At 43.8% G+C, this 16,590-nt stretch overlaps 1 protein-coding gene across 5 annotated transcripts in view; it reads right to left on the minus strand.

Moving 5' to 3' along the window:
• The window catches only part of LOC114856379 (protein sidekick-1-like), a 172,308-nt gene extending 156,318 nt beyond the window's left edge, over positions 1-15,990 (minus strand). The window contains exons 1-3 of one of the 5 annotated variants that reach the window (XM_055508735.1): positions 14,452-14,580; positions 8,440-8,576; positions 4,208-4,334 (exon numbers count right to left, since the gene is read on the minus strand). Coding sequence is in view for 2 of the 5 variants with exons in the window: in XM_029152286.3 (XP_029008119.1) it covers positions 14,452-14,623 (172 nt within the window). In the remaining 3 variants the exon portion in view is untranslated. Of the gene's footprint in view, positions 1-4,207; positions 4,335-8,439; positions 8,577-8,997; positions 9,220-14,451 lie in introns of those variants that run through there. The other 4 variants (XM_041072071.2, XM_029152302.3, XM_029152286.3 and 1 more) reach the window with 4 other exon arrangements.
• Between the last annotated feature and the right edge of the window lie 600 nt (positions 15,991-16,590).

Consider the following 16,590-nt stretch of genomic DNA (forward strand, 5'->3'; position numbering starts at 1 on the left):
GGTGTGCTGCTCGTCTAACTATTTGTGTGTGCGCTGCACATTGGTTTGTTCTTTTGGCTTATTTGTACTGCAAAAAATTGAAAAACTGAACAATAAACCTGTTTTGCTGAATTCAATTGGATCCACATAAAGTCCTCTTAAACCGCTTAGGCTTGGCTGTACAGTCACGTGTGTCTCCGTCTGCAGACCTGCAGCACTGTGCTTTCACTCACGGTTGGCCTATTCATAAATTATGCTAATTTTTGAGACGCATTAGCTCCGTTTTTCTATTTGTCATTGTGTCAGGGAGTCACTGCTGCAGGGAAATGTGAGGATACTAGCAAATAAATTGACCTTGCGTTACATACACTATTGTTCCGTCAGCAGCACAAGCTCCTTCCTGCGTCTGCCTCGCTCAGTTCATTTATGACAGTATATTTGTATCCAGTGTCTGCTGTGTTAGGGGAGTGTGACTGTGTGCGGTGAAAAGAGAGAAAGGCCCAGCTGCATCACTATACAAGCCGAACACATCCATGATCCAAGCTAATTAGATTTAAACCAACAGTGGACAAGAGGAGGGAGAAGGAACGAGATGCAGCCGATCTATAAATTCCTTTCAGTATTTCAGCACTGAGTGAGCAGGTGGTTTAGCTCATTCACATACACAAACATTATATTCATACACAACACTGTAATTATCTCCACACCTGACAAAATGTTCAAATATACGCAGGCCCACACACCTTGATGAGCAACTGACATCCTAATATGCACTGTGTCACATAAAGTGAGTCTGAAAGCACGTAATCAAGTAGATTTTGCCAAGAACTATACAGAGCAGTGAATTGGGAGCCCAACACAGCCACACACAATGGCCATTCAAGGTGTGGGCATCGGGCAAAACAAGTTGTTTAGAAGTGCTTGCAATAATCAACATGCTTGCCTGGAGTCATGGACTGACATTTACAACCGTGGATTATTGGAGCTAAACCCACACACTGCCTTTCAGAGAACACTATCATATTATTACAGACCTATTATAGATTACTGGTATAATACCAGTGTTGCACTCGCCACATGAGAATTCGCAGTTTCACTGTGCAAGTCAGACCTTGTTTTGTCCAAGCATGACATATTTACCAGAGATTGGTACAAATTGGCCCTCAAAAAGTGAGCAGGTGGGTGGCTGTCCGTGAATGCAGGACAGAAAGCGGCGCTGAGAGGAAACGGTCCACATGGCTTCACTTAAAAAAATCATGTCAGGAATGTTAAGGACGATAGGACAGGTTAGATTGTCCTACTGAGCGCGCCGAGCGGTTTCACTGACGTTTCCTCAATAGCTGTGGCCAATAATCGACTTTTGCCTTGAGCTGTGAACGAACGTTTTTGGATGGCGAAGACTCATTTTCTCTTTTAAAAAATTCCTTTGTACAGTTGCACCTGTGATTTTAGACACCATGGTCTTTTTTGGCCATTTTCATATTAGTCAAGATGAAAATGTGTTTTTGCAGAAGGCGACTGACTTCCTGTTTCGTTGGGTAACGGTTAACTGACACCGTTGACATGTTACTGTAAATTTATGATCAGAATTCTTACCTGTGCACACGAACTGACATCGCTCCCCATAACTCACACTGTCTGTACAGTATGTGGCATCCTCTCACCCACATGTGTGGCACTCTCTCACAGTATATTGCATGTTGTAAGTGTTAGCTCCCAAGTGCTCTGTGTCCAATAAACAGGAATGAGTTTAAGATGAACCACGCCTTCAAGTTCATCTTTATTTGGTTTAATACCCAGTCTCACAAGTTTTCATCTCACAGTAGCAACTGCGGGTGCAGCATTCAACCCTTGTTTAAATCCCATCAACTGTTACTGTAGGTGTGAGTAATTCATCTGCTAATCTACAAGGCCACAGGGAACATTAAGTGTGCTGCTTAACACACGTCATCGTTATTGAGTTATACATGTCTCACTGTTTTAACTCGGTCCTGTTCTAAAACAGTAGCAATGTGACACGCTGACTTTAATTTTGTGAAATGAACACAAAGCGATACTAACCAGCCCCAGCCATGAAACCACCTGGTAGCTCTAATGTTGTGACAGACAGGGATCAGCTCGAGAATAAATGAACGCTGGCCATAACCTTCAGGTGTTAGAATGCACAGCGCATTGTTGCAACAGACCAATCAAGCAACAATTCTGACCCTTGTCCACTATAATATTATAGATTTAACGTTCTCTCATTGGTATTCACACTATAACTATATATTATTTTTCAAAACAAAAACAGTGCAATGTTTACTAGAACCAATTTGAAGAAGACAGACCTGAGTAAGTATAGTATATGATTATTACCTGCAGTACCAGCAGGTGTAGCTGATGTAGGCCTCATTAACAGCTAATTAAACCAGGGCCTATCATCCCTTTTATAAACAACGGACAGTTTAATGAGCCAAGAAGAGAGTGGAGGCCACATTCTATGAGGAACTACTGGAGTGACAAAGGACATCCCACATATTCCTCTGTACTACAACTATTGACATAAAGCAAGTCAAGGGCAGAGTTTGAGTTGAATTCATAAGAAATGAAATACGTGTAATATATTTAAACACAACCGTCTGTTAACTCTGTTACATAGGTTATTGTAAAAGATGCATTCAACAAGTCAGCTATGTCAACATTTCCATACTGACATTAAATGCATCACAGAAATACAAACCAAACAGTGGTGTGTTGTTAGAGCCCATGTCTGATGCCACAGTAAAATACAACTCATCATAGAATCACAGCTTGAGACTGAGAAGCCACAGATCGGCGCCCAGACGAGGTTTCTACCTTGTGTCAGGTGTAAGAACGGTACAGAGGCAACATTTGAAGTCTGCATTGCATCAATAGAAACAAACGCATATTTTATAAAACAATACTGTGCTGTCATTTGGTTCATTTACAGCCTTTTGACAATCAAGTGGTTCATTTGATAAATTTCATGTCCTTTTTTATAAAGGGAAGATAATTGAATGTAAAATTCATTAAAGACTGTTATTTTCTTGTCATGTGAAAGCAGAACAAGATGCATGGTGCAATCGAGTTACAGCCTGCATGAAAAATAGCATTTTACGTATTATTATTATAATGGCAATAAAGCCTGTATTATCATACAAAAGTATCAATTAACAGTATCAATCAACAGACTTAAAACAATGTCATATTCATGACATTGTTGAATACAACAATTACAATTTTGATAAATCTACAGATATTGTTTTCTACTGGTTTGCTATTAAAGCATAAAATTAAAAATAAACAGAATGGTTTGGACATGTAATTCAATCTCCAGTAAATAACTGTAGTTTAGTCTAGTTTCTAGTTTTTTAACTGCTTTATATTGACGTTAACACAATTTAAAAGTTTATATATATATATATATATACACACACACACACACACACACACACACACATACATCACATATATACATACACATATGGTGTGTATATTGTACTTTATACTATATTGCATATTGTGAGCTAATTCTTTACATTTAGAAGATGTATATGTTGCCTCGTGTCCTTCTCCCTGTGGGATCTTTGGCCTTTTCATCTGGTATTAGTAAGACAAATGCAGGTGGATTGAGATCAGGTGAGTGCCTGTGCCAGCAGAGGATATACTATCTCTTCACCCCAGAAGCCTGTTTGCTTAGTTTGCCTACGTTTGGGAACATTGTCTTGCTGAACGAGGACACGTCTGAGCCCACAGAATGCTCCTGCGCACCCAAACACTCATCCAGTGGTTTCTGTCAGGAATGAAATCATCAATAAATGCCAGTGTGCCAGTTCCAGTGGCAGCCAGACTGTATATCCCCAAGCCAAAACAGAACCAGCACTATGTTTGACAGATGAGGTAGCGCTTTGGGACATGAGTTTTTTTCCTCTCTGATTTCCGCACATCAAACCATTTCATAAATCCACTGGTTATGTTTTGCATGTTTTTATGGCACCACCTGGACTTTGCATTTTGTAGTATATGCTCTGAGTTTTGGTCATGAAGACGTCTCTTGTTCACCCACAAGGAAACACGTTTGCCTACATTTTGCAGTTGTTCATTACAATGCAAATGATTTTACAGCCACCCACTGTGCTGCTCAGTCTACCGGGTCATTTGCCATTTGCTAGTTTCCCTGTGTGCACTTGATTTTTAAGAACATTAATTTTGGCACACCAATTACCTTTGAGCTCTCCAATAGATTTCTGCAAGCCTCTTTACTGGCATGGTCTCCTCTACTCCTTATATCGACAGACAAGTCCTCCTCAATCTAGCAGGAAACTCTGAACTGTCAATGATCCCTTGGTCAGCTGTAAGCATAGTAAAAAAACAAACAGCACAGACCTTTACTATAGTCAGTACAGCTCAAGCACAGGGGCAGAATATAACTCAAGCAGACTGAAGGTATGAGAGTGTAGTACTATACTTGTGTGCTGATATGTGTGCAGCCTACAGCAGCCCGGCACAGGGTACATCTGAAGGGTTTGCATCAACAAACAGGATAATTAATTTCTCTCTTTCGCTTGAACGCTTTCATTTTATTTTCATTTGTTTATTGTTTCTCTCATTCTCCTCCCACATTCACAAGATAAAGTGAATCCTGTGAGGGGAGACTTGTGATTCAATCCACACACACATTCATTTTACTATAGGATTAAAAAAAGTCTGTGTGTTTTGTGCACTTAATGAGATGAATGTGTGTGACTAGACCTTCCCAATTACAGAGAGTGATGGAGGCAAATAAGTGGCGAAACCGGAGAAAGATGTAACATGGGATGGAGGAAAGGAAGGATGTGTAATGAATGAGAGGAAAGATGAAGTGAGGAAGATGGGAATTGAAAGAATGGTAACAAAACTAGATAAAGTGAGTCCATTAGTCCACAAAGTGTTTTCTCTCTTCTTAGTCTTTGAGGAATTCACTTCATCTGTCTTGTGTAAACATCTTAGCCTGTTTTGATTTTATCTGTTTGCTTCTGTGGTCTTCTCATTTATCCATCGTCACCACTGACTCTATCACTGCCTACTCTTTTATTCTCTCTCTCCTGTTGAATTGCTTATTTGCTCTCTCTGATCACTTCTCTTCATACCAGCATATGTTCTCATTTATTTGTACCCATTCATTCCCTCGGGCTTCAATCAATACCACCTTTATTCTCTCTATTATAAGAACAGTTCATGTTGATCATCATCTCTTCAGCCCGGTGTCAGTCAACACGTATGTTGAATCACACAGGAACATAATACCACGCTTCTGACTGATTTACTCATTTAAATGTGGCACAGCAGTCGAAATCCAAAACACTGATACAGTGCTTCTAACGAAAATTGGTGGCTCATGTGCACTTAACATTAAAACAGTTGCGTTCCACCCGGCTCTGAATGAGGAAAACTCCACTTGAGTTGTGGAAAGAGATCCCACGGATAGTTAAAGCTTTTTATTAGCGCTTTACTTAAAATACTGATAGGCATAGAGGGGAATAAAGATGGACTATAAAATTAGAAAAAACACTAGTACAACCAATGAGTGAATGCACTCATGGGAACAGAAAATGACAGTTAATTTACAACAACACCATCCAAGCCATAATCCAGTTGATCTGCTGCAACCTGATAATAGTGGCTTTGTATAAATCCCCATCCTTTTACATTGCTTTGCTATGTACAGCTATGTCAGACATATTTACCTGATCAGCACAAAGGGGTAAAACATTGTCTTTAAACTGCCTTCTTTACAGGCTAGTGTTGTGATGGATAAAACCAGAAAGTAGAGGTGGTCAACTCTACAGTCACTGTATGGAGTATTGATCTAAAATGAGATTTCCTCATTATTTTGATAGAAGGAGATTTAGGGTTTGTTACAGTGTGATTAATGATTATAAGAGCTGATGGTGTTCACAATGTCAGTTCTCTGGCAGCACTAATGTAATGATTCACTTTTGCAGAAAGCCTCTTATCCCTGCATGGAACTCCAGAAATGAAATTAACACACTGGGGTGTACATGTAAAATTACAACGGCAGCACCACTGTGCAAAAGCTGGCGGTAATAAAGTGAGCAGAATTGGCATCAGTTCTCAAGCCTGTACATCCCATTTTGCATTTCATAACTTCCTGCAGTAGTGTGTGTGTATATATAAATATATATAAGCAACGGGTTGCTAACAGGCTGTCTGTGTGAATGTGCCAATCCCAGTAGAGTAGCAGAGAAGAGGCAAAGAGAGACAATCACATCAATGTATTCCTGCAAAATGGAAGGAAAATTGATTTGAAGCAGTTTAAGTGCCTACTTCTAGAAAGGCATTATTTTTGTGAATTTTATAGTCTAGCATATTTTACATGTATAATGCGAATTACTTAAACATTCATAGCAATTGCTATGCTCCTCAAGTCGTTTGAGATAACAAGTGCGGTAAAAACAGAGGCATAAGCTGACGGCACAGCAGGACTGTCTGAGCGGACGGTGAGCAGAATTAAGACGTGCTATTGATGAGGCACTATGCAGAGCAGCGGGCTTCTGGCTTCGTGCTACAGACGCTGTGATATTGCTCAAACTCGGCCACCGCTCTTTGATTCGGGCCGTACACCTTTGTCACGCAGCCTCTCAGAGCAGACGCACATGCTTGTGTAGTGAAAGCCAGGTCTCCATACTGCTGGCGAGCTCCTCACAGAGGTAGGCCCACCTCTAAGTCGGATCAAAGGAGCTAAAAACCGCTGGCCAGACACACACACTCACACACACACACACACACACACACTGCAGCGCTTCCTGTCTATTGCTGGGTGAGATCAAAAAGCCTCTTTTATTTTGCGCCTATAGCATAAGTATCCATACACAGACAAATGTGCACACAGAGCGCCACCCTCTTAAATACCTGTGGCAGATCAAACGCATCAAGCTGAGAACACACACCTGCAGCCGAGCGGAGCCCTGGGACTGAACAAGCCAACCGTGCTGCTTTAATAAACACACAATGATGTGCACGCCTGGACTTCTACACAACTCAGGCTGACCTCGGTAAAACTGCATGACTGGTGATTCACTATGCAAAGATCCCATTCAAATAGCTTGATGGCCCCACCACAACGGAGACAGAAACAAAGGCAGGTGCATTTGGTAGCAGCGACACAAGAAGGGAGGGGACACGCTGAACAACCTCCACGTTATATTACAACACTGCAATGCACAAAGAACAAAACACAGGTCTGTAAGAGACACAAAGACTAGCAAACCACAGTGTAATCCAATGAGAGCTTTCCGGCTTGAATCCCAAATCCATAACTGAAACGATGAAGAGACACTGTCTTTACCTCACTATCAAAGTGCTTCAGAGCCTTCAACGCATCTTCTGGCGCCATTAAATGACTGGCAGTACAAGGCTGGGTTTAAAGTCATTTCCCAGGTGTTGGGGGAGAGAAAGTGTGTGTCTCTTTGATCTATCTCAAGCCACCTGCTATTTTATTTGCACCAGTTGTTGCTGTAAAGGAATATGTTGCTGGATTGCCCTGTGTGTCACAAAAGCCTGAAATCTAAACACAAACTCCACCGTATCAGCCTCATAAATGTTGTTACCGCCCATAAATCTAAAGAGGAAAACATTTAAATTCACTATATATATTTCATTTAGTCAAACATATGGACTGCAGAGTATCAGTAAAGGTTATTCAGCATTTACATAAACTGTCAAAACTGACAGCCTGTAAAACTCATGCAAATGTATCGGTTTATGTTTCTCAACCGTACATTTTTGTAAGACACATTTCAGATGATTTGTCTGTTTTCCTTTTATTTCAGAGTCTGACCTCATGTAATGGTGATTTATGATATGTCGTGGCCACGGGACGCTGTGACAATTGTACACTGCTCCACATCATCTGTTCATTCAGTGTAAAACAAAACTTCCCAATCATGACAGTTTTGTTTTGTTACGGTGTAAAACCTGACTTTCCTGTCGTAGAACAGGAACATCCCTGTGATGAGCAATTTATGCAGTCACTTCCGTATCAAAGTATAATATTAGATACCAAAAGATCCTGTGATAGACAAACACACATTTCTCACTTGTTTTTGTTCAAAGCCACAGATCGCATACTTTAGGCCATATTACTGCGCCACGCTTTTAATAATATTAATAATATGGAACCACTACACGAGTATCACCAGAAGCTCTCCAAACATCTATCTCACTGAGCATGACCTTAAGGAGAGGTCAGAAAAGGAGCAAACTCTGCAGTACAAAATCAGCAGTACATAGGACTTTAACTACGGTAACATTTTCATGTGGAACCCATGTAATTACTGCTTAGAGGGGAGATTAATCCTCATGATACTGTCTGTGCTTCTGATTTAGAGCCATTTCGCTGAACGCTGCTATCACTAGGTTGAAAGCTGTACTACCATTAAACCTCATAAAACGTACCGCATATGATGAAAGTGTCACATAAACTCTTGGTTTCCTTTATTATCCCTTGTCTCGTCTTATTCAGGCTGCAGTGTCTCCTTAAACACTGAAAACAATCTTCTGAAAAGGCTCTAACTTTGTTGCATAAAGGCCATCTGAAACACAGAACAAAGTAGTGACATGGGATAAAAATATTCTGGTGAACAAGGCTTCACTGTGTCAATGTGAGAGTTTTCTGACACGTTAAAAATATACATACTATACATTTTTCTACATTTGACAAGGTGTTTTATAACTAGTTTATTTTTTTTGTCTGGAAGCTTTAGTTTCACTACTTCATGTTTTTTAAATCAAATGCTGTGGGAAGAAAATCCCCAACGGTCTCTTTACACAAAACTTCAACGTATGAAATATGTTAATTAAGTAAGTAAGTAAAATAAATAATAAAGTTACTGTGTGCGTCACTTGACATAAAACTGTCACTGGCACATTTAATTACATACAGTATACAGGATAATACAATGTACATATTGTATGTATTTACGCACACACTATTTAGTACTGTACATCTCTTACCGATAAATCCTTCCTTGTAAAGCTCAGTGGTGCAGTGGTTGTTGTCAGGGTGGTGTTGATTTGTTATGAGGCCGTAGTAAGACAGGATGTTCACCTGATTGTGTTATATTGACAGATTTAATTCTATTCAATAAGAAGACAAGATAAAGAACGACATCTTTTAATATTGTTGAGAAATGCCAGTTACCGTGTATGAACAATGTAAATGCCTTGTACTGTATCTAAAAGTTCATGAACAAAATGCTCACAAGTTGTAAACAACAAGTGGGGGCTGCCAAGTCTTAATAAATTACTGCAGAAGAACTAATTAATGTGTAAAGCAACCAAAAAAAGTTCTGTTCTGTATTTTTACTCTTGATAAAAACATATTTACCATTAGTTTACTGCTTTCAAGCATCAGTAAAGCCTGTTCAAACTGTAAGAGACCTGCTTTTCAAGGTTGGCCATCTTTTCTGAAGAATTTAACATGAAAGTCAAATATCACAGGTTCAGCACTACAAAAGAAAAGGCTGCTTTCAGATTCACATTGGGTAAAGGATGCTCCTCGCTTACAATGGCTGCATTGATAGTAATCCTCTTTGCATTTCACCAGAGCTGCCTCGCTCCTTCTGCGCTCCGTTTTGGTTTAATGAGCTGGTGTTTTTCCACACTGTACCTCCGTCAAACTTTATTGACACTTCAATTATACAATGCTTTTCATAGGGCTGGATTGATTCATTCATGCAGGGCTCTATCAGCAGAAAAAAACATCCATCCATCCATTTTCTACCACATAGTCCCCTGCAGGGTTGTGGGGGTGCTGGAGTCTATCCCAGCTATCTACGGGCGCCCTGGACAGGTCGCCACTCTATCACAGGGCAACACACAAAGACAGACAGCCATTCACACACACTCACACCTATGGGCAATCTACAGTGACCAATGAACCTAATGCATGTTTTTGGACCGTGGGAGGAAAACCCACGCGAACATGCGAAGAACATGCAAACTCCACACAGAAAGACCCCCGGTCCGCCCTGAGAATCGAACAATATTATTAATTTGTAATATTATCAATTCACATAATGCAGTGAAGTAAATCATTCTAAATCAACAGTATGGATTGATATTACACTTCCTCTGATAAAGAAAAGTTGTGCAGGCTATGAGCACCTTTCAAACAGTGTCTGTATTAGGCCCACTCCAATACAGTCAATAAAGTTCATGTCTTGAAAGCTTTCTGTATTTGAATGACTCGCTATAGAGCCATCTTGAAAAGTACAAGATGAGCTTTTGTGTAACCCCCCCATCGCACACAAACACACAGCAGATCAATAGCAACCTCTTCCCCTTATCTTACATAATAAACACCAAGGCCTAAACAGAAAACAGCCTCCATTCCACCTGTGTGGCCTGCAGCAATGAAATCTTTAGTCCCTTATGGAGAAAACAAGAAAGAGACATGGAATCAAGAAAAAAAATCTGAAACCAAAAAAGTGCGATAGTGAGAGAACAAACACGAAAAATTGAAGTGCAAAAAGAAGCACGGCAGAGAGGGAAAGGGAGACCAGAGAGTATCCCACTTGGCTCATATTTCAAAGCTCTGAAGGATGTTTTTGAGGAAACTTCCTATAAAATGCATTTTCTCACAGATACTAAACCTTTTGACTGGATGGAAACTCACATGTAGATAGTTCACACTAACCTACTGTAGATCTATAACATGTATTTAAGGTTTTAATCTGACCACAGTAATAGCACGGCAGCACAAAGGATCCATCTGACCCCTTAATGACCTCGCTAATCCCACTGATCACTCACCGAAAAAGTACTATCCATGACAAAAGCCTGTTCAAAAGAAGATGGAGTGGGTGCACCTGCTTTCCCCTTCTTTGTACACACACACCCCTTCTCATGCAGATACACAGGTGATTATTTACCATCAGAGTAGTAGAGTGCAGTCTGAAGTCCTGCCAAGACTAAAATCTCTTTCAAATACCAGGTCTGCACACACACACACACACAGACACACACACACACACACACACACACACACACACAGAGCCCAGCATATCAGGTGGCTCTGGAAATGTGGTGATTTGTTCCTCCTGACAGACAGGAAATAAGGGAGTCGACCAGGGACCTCACTTCCTTTTAGACCTGACTAAAGTGACATCTATCACACACTCACACATCCACGCACACACACTGTCCTCACTGGTTCCTCTCCTTCTGTATGCACACGATCCATCAGACTCTCAGTCTCTCCTGAGGCTTCCAGAATTCAATCTACACTAATACGGGATCTCATTTATGTCTGTGGGGCAGAAGAGAACATGTGTATGGCTGTGTTTTAACTAGCTGGAAATGTATACTTTAAAACCAATTTAAAATCCTCGGGTTACACACTGAAGTTGACAAATAACCTTTAATACAAAGCGTTCGCAGCGGCTCCAAAACTACAGAGTTTCTTAAGCTGCGAGGTAATGGAGAATTCTGCAGAGAACAGTAGAAACCTCAGTGAAACATATGTTACCAACACAAGATTCATATTGGACTCAGAGAGGTGGAAAAATTGTGGTGAGGTTGTGCAGCGTGGGCGAAGATAATTAGTTAGACAAGGCTTCTAATGTACCTTCGCTTTATTACAGGATGGTTAAGCAAATTTCCGCATCGGCTTAAACTGTTTGACACTGATGAGAGAGAAGGACTTTGTGTGTCTGAGCGTGGGTGTGTGCACGTGTGTGAAACTGCATGCTCGTCCGTCCGATTTGGGATTTTCTCATGACACTCAGAACTCCCCCAGCCTGCAGCCCACCACCAGTGGGCTCCATTCACTTAAGCATGCCCAGTCGCCCAAGCAGTGACACGCTTTGGCTCAGCTGAACCAATGATGTTTCGTATTAAACTTAATCGTGGTAATGGATCCACTATGTGGGTCAACTTGGTGATGCACGTGGCTTAGATTAAGAAGAGCCTGAATTTAGGCAAAAAAAATACAATTTCAGAACCATTTATTTTTTTATTCCTGAGATAAGTGCAATGGTTTAACAGCTGGGCTCAATTTTTATGCAATTACCTTGGACAAGGTTGGCAATAATGACTATCAAAGGTATTTTTCATAACAATTCGACTACTTAAAGAGCATTATCATTATCCATGTTAGAAAATGGGACAAAACCATTTTCATGTATCATAAACCCAATGATGCATATTACTGTTGTTATGTGAACTCCTTCTGACTTTGAGCGTTTTTATGTTTTAAAGTCATTCAAAGGCTCATGTGGTCGTTGGCGATTTGGGTTTATTCAAATGTGAATAAAGGACTCATGGCTACGTGGCCATCAGGCTGCAACAAGGCTGTTTTCTGAAATACCTGAGCAGTTGGCAAGGTTTTTTATCGCACAGTCAGACATTCAGAACTCTGCCTGTTAGTGATATGGAATATGATTTACATTTTGAAACACACCGAATGTGACCCATCCTTGACTTCGCTCAGAATATAAAGTCTCCGTCTGTATCCACGCTGGAAATGTGAATCAGTCAAACAGCTGTGGAGCAGAACCCACTCGGTGACAGAGCGGCAATAGGGGCCCCGCAGGATAAGTTATGAATAAAGAAGGGAGCGTGGAGAGGTGAGCAGATGAGAGGTGGGGAAAGAGGAGGAGGAGAAAGACAGTAAAATGCTGCTGTCACTTAAACTCTAAAATGAAAGATCGATGAGCTTATTTAAATGTGCTCCCACAGTCGAGAGTTGGCTCATATAAAGCCTCACATTTATGAGGAGGGGTGTGGGCATCGATTGACTCAGAGCAAGCGGGGGAGAGAGGAAGAAAAGGAAAGGGACAGGGGGGGAGGGAGCGAGGGAGGCAGGGGGAGGCAGGGAGAGATCAGAAGGATCAACCTTGGCTCATGAATTTCATCCTTTTTCTCCTAAAATAAAACGCCCTAATAAATGCTGAGGATAGAGGGGTCGGAACCAGGAAAATCTACAGCCTTCGATTGGCCGCCTGGCACAGCTTATCAAATCAATAGCTCCAACCCCTCCACCTCCAGGAGTCTCATCCCGAATCCGTTTCATTCATTTCCAAGTCAACCCCTACTCCAGCACGCACGCGTTCACGTACGTATGCAAACATACGCAAACGACAGCCCCCCACCAGACCGGTGGAGGGGGGGGGGGGCGCTGGTGGGCCTGAGGGTGGGAGGGGTGGGAAACTCTGGGAGTTTAAAATTAGAGGGGGGGCTGAAGGCTCCACGTCGCCGTCTCCCACCTCCTCCTCTGTGAGGGGGGGGGGGGGGGGGGGGGGGGGGGGGCTGCGAGTGCGACTGAGAAACGAGGAGCGAGCGGAGCACCTTTTGACACACGCCGCGCTGTTGTCATAGCGTTATCATTGATTGAACTGCAGGCGCAGCTCTCTGAGTGACAGGCACAGTGCGTTGCATTCCCCGCTCACCCCCCCCCCCCCCCCCCCCCCACTCCACTCTCTCTTCTCACCCTCATCCTGCCACTCCCCCTCTCCCCTCGCTGCCCTTTCTCCTCATCCCTCCTCTACTTGCACCCGTCTCTCACACTCAGGCACTTTTAGCACCACATGCTCACATTCACCCCCCCGGCACTAACTAACTTGCACAGACATTCCTGAGACCCCCTCCTCCACATAACCCCAAAGTCGGCCCACCACGCCATCTGTGACCCAGAGAAAGCCGTGAGCCGACACCAGCTTGACCTTTCCAGCACTTTTGTTTTCCAGCCTTAAGATACACACACACACACACACGTCTGCACCTTCGCTCCATCACCTTCTCACTGTAGCTGAAGACATGTGTGTTCTATGCCAAAGCTCAAATCTATCTCCATTGCCGTTACTGCATTCACCACCGTGAAGTCCCACCACTACAAGTCACACACACACACACACACACACACACACACACACACACACACACACACACAGTAATCTGGACACCTGCCAGTACACAGTCGATACTAGACTAATGAGAGACAACTTAAATTAATACACTGTGTGTGTCTGTGTGCATTTGTGCCAAACGAAGAGCTGCAGTTAAGCAGGTCATTGACTAAGAGGGGGATTACGAGTGCTTCAAATCTGTAACACCCCCATAACACCAATACACATCCTCAATACCTTAATCCTGCCATCATCAGACCACAATCTAATCATCCTCAGAACATTAACAACTCACACACGCTCTCCCCCGTTCTCCAGCTCTCACAAACAATCAGCAAGACTTAATTTAGAAACAAAACATGGTTGTAATTCCCCTCCCACCTACAGTACTAACACACCGCCATCGTGGCTTTATTAGACACTTGTTTGCATTTTAACAGTCATCACGCACCGTGCACGCATGGATGTCAATTATAAGCACTCAGAATATAAACGAATCTGGACTGCGCTTAGGTGCGTGCTCTGACACGGAGCCCCGGACTCCCAGGAGTTCAGCTCTTACCTTGGCCGTGCAACATGTGGCAGCAGCTGCCGAGGAGCAGGAGGAAGAGGAGCACACACCGACTCCCAGCCGGAGACGTCCCCGCTCCCGTCGCCATCATCCGCCGGCTGCACGCCGCGGGTCGTCCCTCGCGCTCCGGGGACCCCTCGGGGCGGCACATTCCCGGTTGCATCTCGCGGTGGAGGGGACCGACGGGGTCCGTGTCCGCTCGCGCTCTCTTGCGGGAGGATTTCCGAGAGGGGATGAAGCCGGATGCGGCCGCGGTGGCTGCGCGCGTTCCCGCCGACGCGGAGATCCGAGCTCCGGGACTTCACGGCTGTCGCTGCAGACTAGCTTCCCGGCACCGGTGTCCAAACTCGGCAGGCTGCGGGAGGAGGACTGAGACGAGGGGGGGGGGCTCACAAAGAGAGAGTTTCCCTCACTTGTCTGGGTTCACGGTGCAAAGGAAGGGAAGCCTCTACCTGCTGTGGCGGAGCCGCTGTGCTTCTGCGCCCCGTCATTTTTAGCTCACAAAATCAATACATTAAAGTGTGTTTTGGGACTTATCGGCGTATTCTCCGCTATCAGCCTCAGATCCGCGCGTATTTTACGTCTTCGACAGAGATTTGTCCTGTAGATCATTGAGTTGTTGACACCATTCGATCAATAAACACGCGTCGTCCAGCACTGGTTCGGCTCGTGCGCGCTCGCGCGCGCGCGCTAAAAATCCATCCACTAATTGATCTCGCGGACGCCTCTTATTTTGCCTCCACGCAAACCGGACGGCGCCGCGCTCCGAGTGTTTGTTTTCCCCCGACGTGCTGATGGAGAAGCGGCAAAAGTTGGTGAAATATCCCGACGCAGCCGCGCACAGCTCACCCAAAGCGGAGAAATTAGCCGCCGCCGCCGCGCTCCCAGGAGGCGGATACTGGATATGCTAACTTGTCGTAGTGCGCCGCGTCTCCGGTTACACGGAAAAACGACACAACAGGTTAGCGAAAGAAAAAAAAACACAAAGGCGGGACAAGTTTCCCGGCGACTAACGAGTTTTCCGCCCCAACGTCCAACTCTACGGAGGGAAAAGGTGAGGGAAGGAGCCGTGAAGTGGAAACGGCCGTTACGGAGACGTTACTCTCGCTGCGACACCGGAGCCTCTCGCTTCATCCACACTCTTCAACGGTCCCGCGAAACAGTCCAGCCGCACACGACGCCGCCAGAGCCGCCGCTCCAAACGCCCGGCGCCGCCGTCCGCTCGTGCTCACTGGGGTTCGCGTGCCCGCTCGGCCGGGTTTGGGTCGCTCTGCTGCGTCCGGCGCCCTGTGGAGGTTCGGGGAGCCGACCGAGGCGATGCGTCTCCCTCAACTGAGCACCTGCCACCCGCCTCTCCTCGACACACTCGTAGCCAGGGGAGGGGGGCTCCTGCTCGGCAGAACTCCGCAAACCACGCCGCTCTGAGTGCTCTGTGGGAGAACGGTCTCTATATGTGGCTGATTTTAATAAGTTCCCCTCAGGTGCCGGTTCGACCTCACCGTTAATCACTCCTTTCGATCTATCGCAAAGTCTAAGACTAAACTTTATTCATTATCATCCCTTCACCGTGATTGGCCAATTAGAATGCTCCCGCTGTTTCTATTGGACAGACCAAGCAAGAGGGCGGGTCCCGATGCAAGCACTGGTTGCTTGGTGGACGGCGCCCCCAAAACCCGCAAACCTTCACGGTAAGAAGTGTGATGTGAAAATACACAATCAGTCTGAGTGTGTAGTATTTACAAACTCCACATGCCTAGTTTGGTATTATTTATCACTTGATCAACAACCTGTAGACTTGGCACAGTAAGGAAGAATAATGGTTCTTGTCTTATCCCAGTTCTCCTGTAAGATGTACCTTCCCCTCATCCTTCACTGTTCTTACAAGCTTCATTTATCATGTTTTATCATTTATCAAGCGTTTATATCACCTTTCCTTATTGAGTAAGTTCAATTTATATTATCTTTAACAAAAGTTACAGATCACTAATTCCAGGTTGTATTAACATTTTATTTCTGTTTCATTGACTGTAGTTTACTGGCTTTTCTTTATGGCCGAGAAGAGAAGAGAAAATCGAGAAAGACCAACTGAAAGTAAGGAGTTTGTTTTTGTTTCCATAAAGAAACATCTGA

Source organism: Betta splendens, chromosome 1 (assembly GCF_900634795.4).
Source record: "Betta splendens chromosome 1, fBetSpl5.4, whole genome shotgun sequence".
In the NCBI taxonomy this organism is placed as follows: Eukaryota; Metazoa; Chordata; class Actinopteri; order Anabantiformes; family Osphronemidae; genus Betta; species Betta splendens.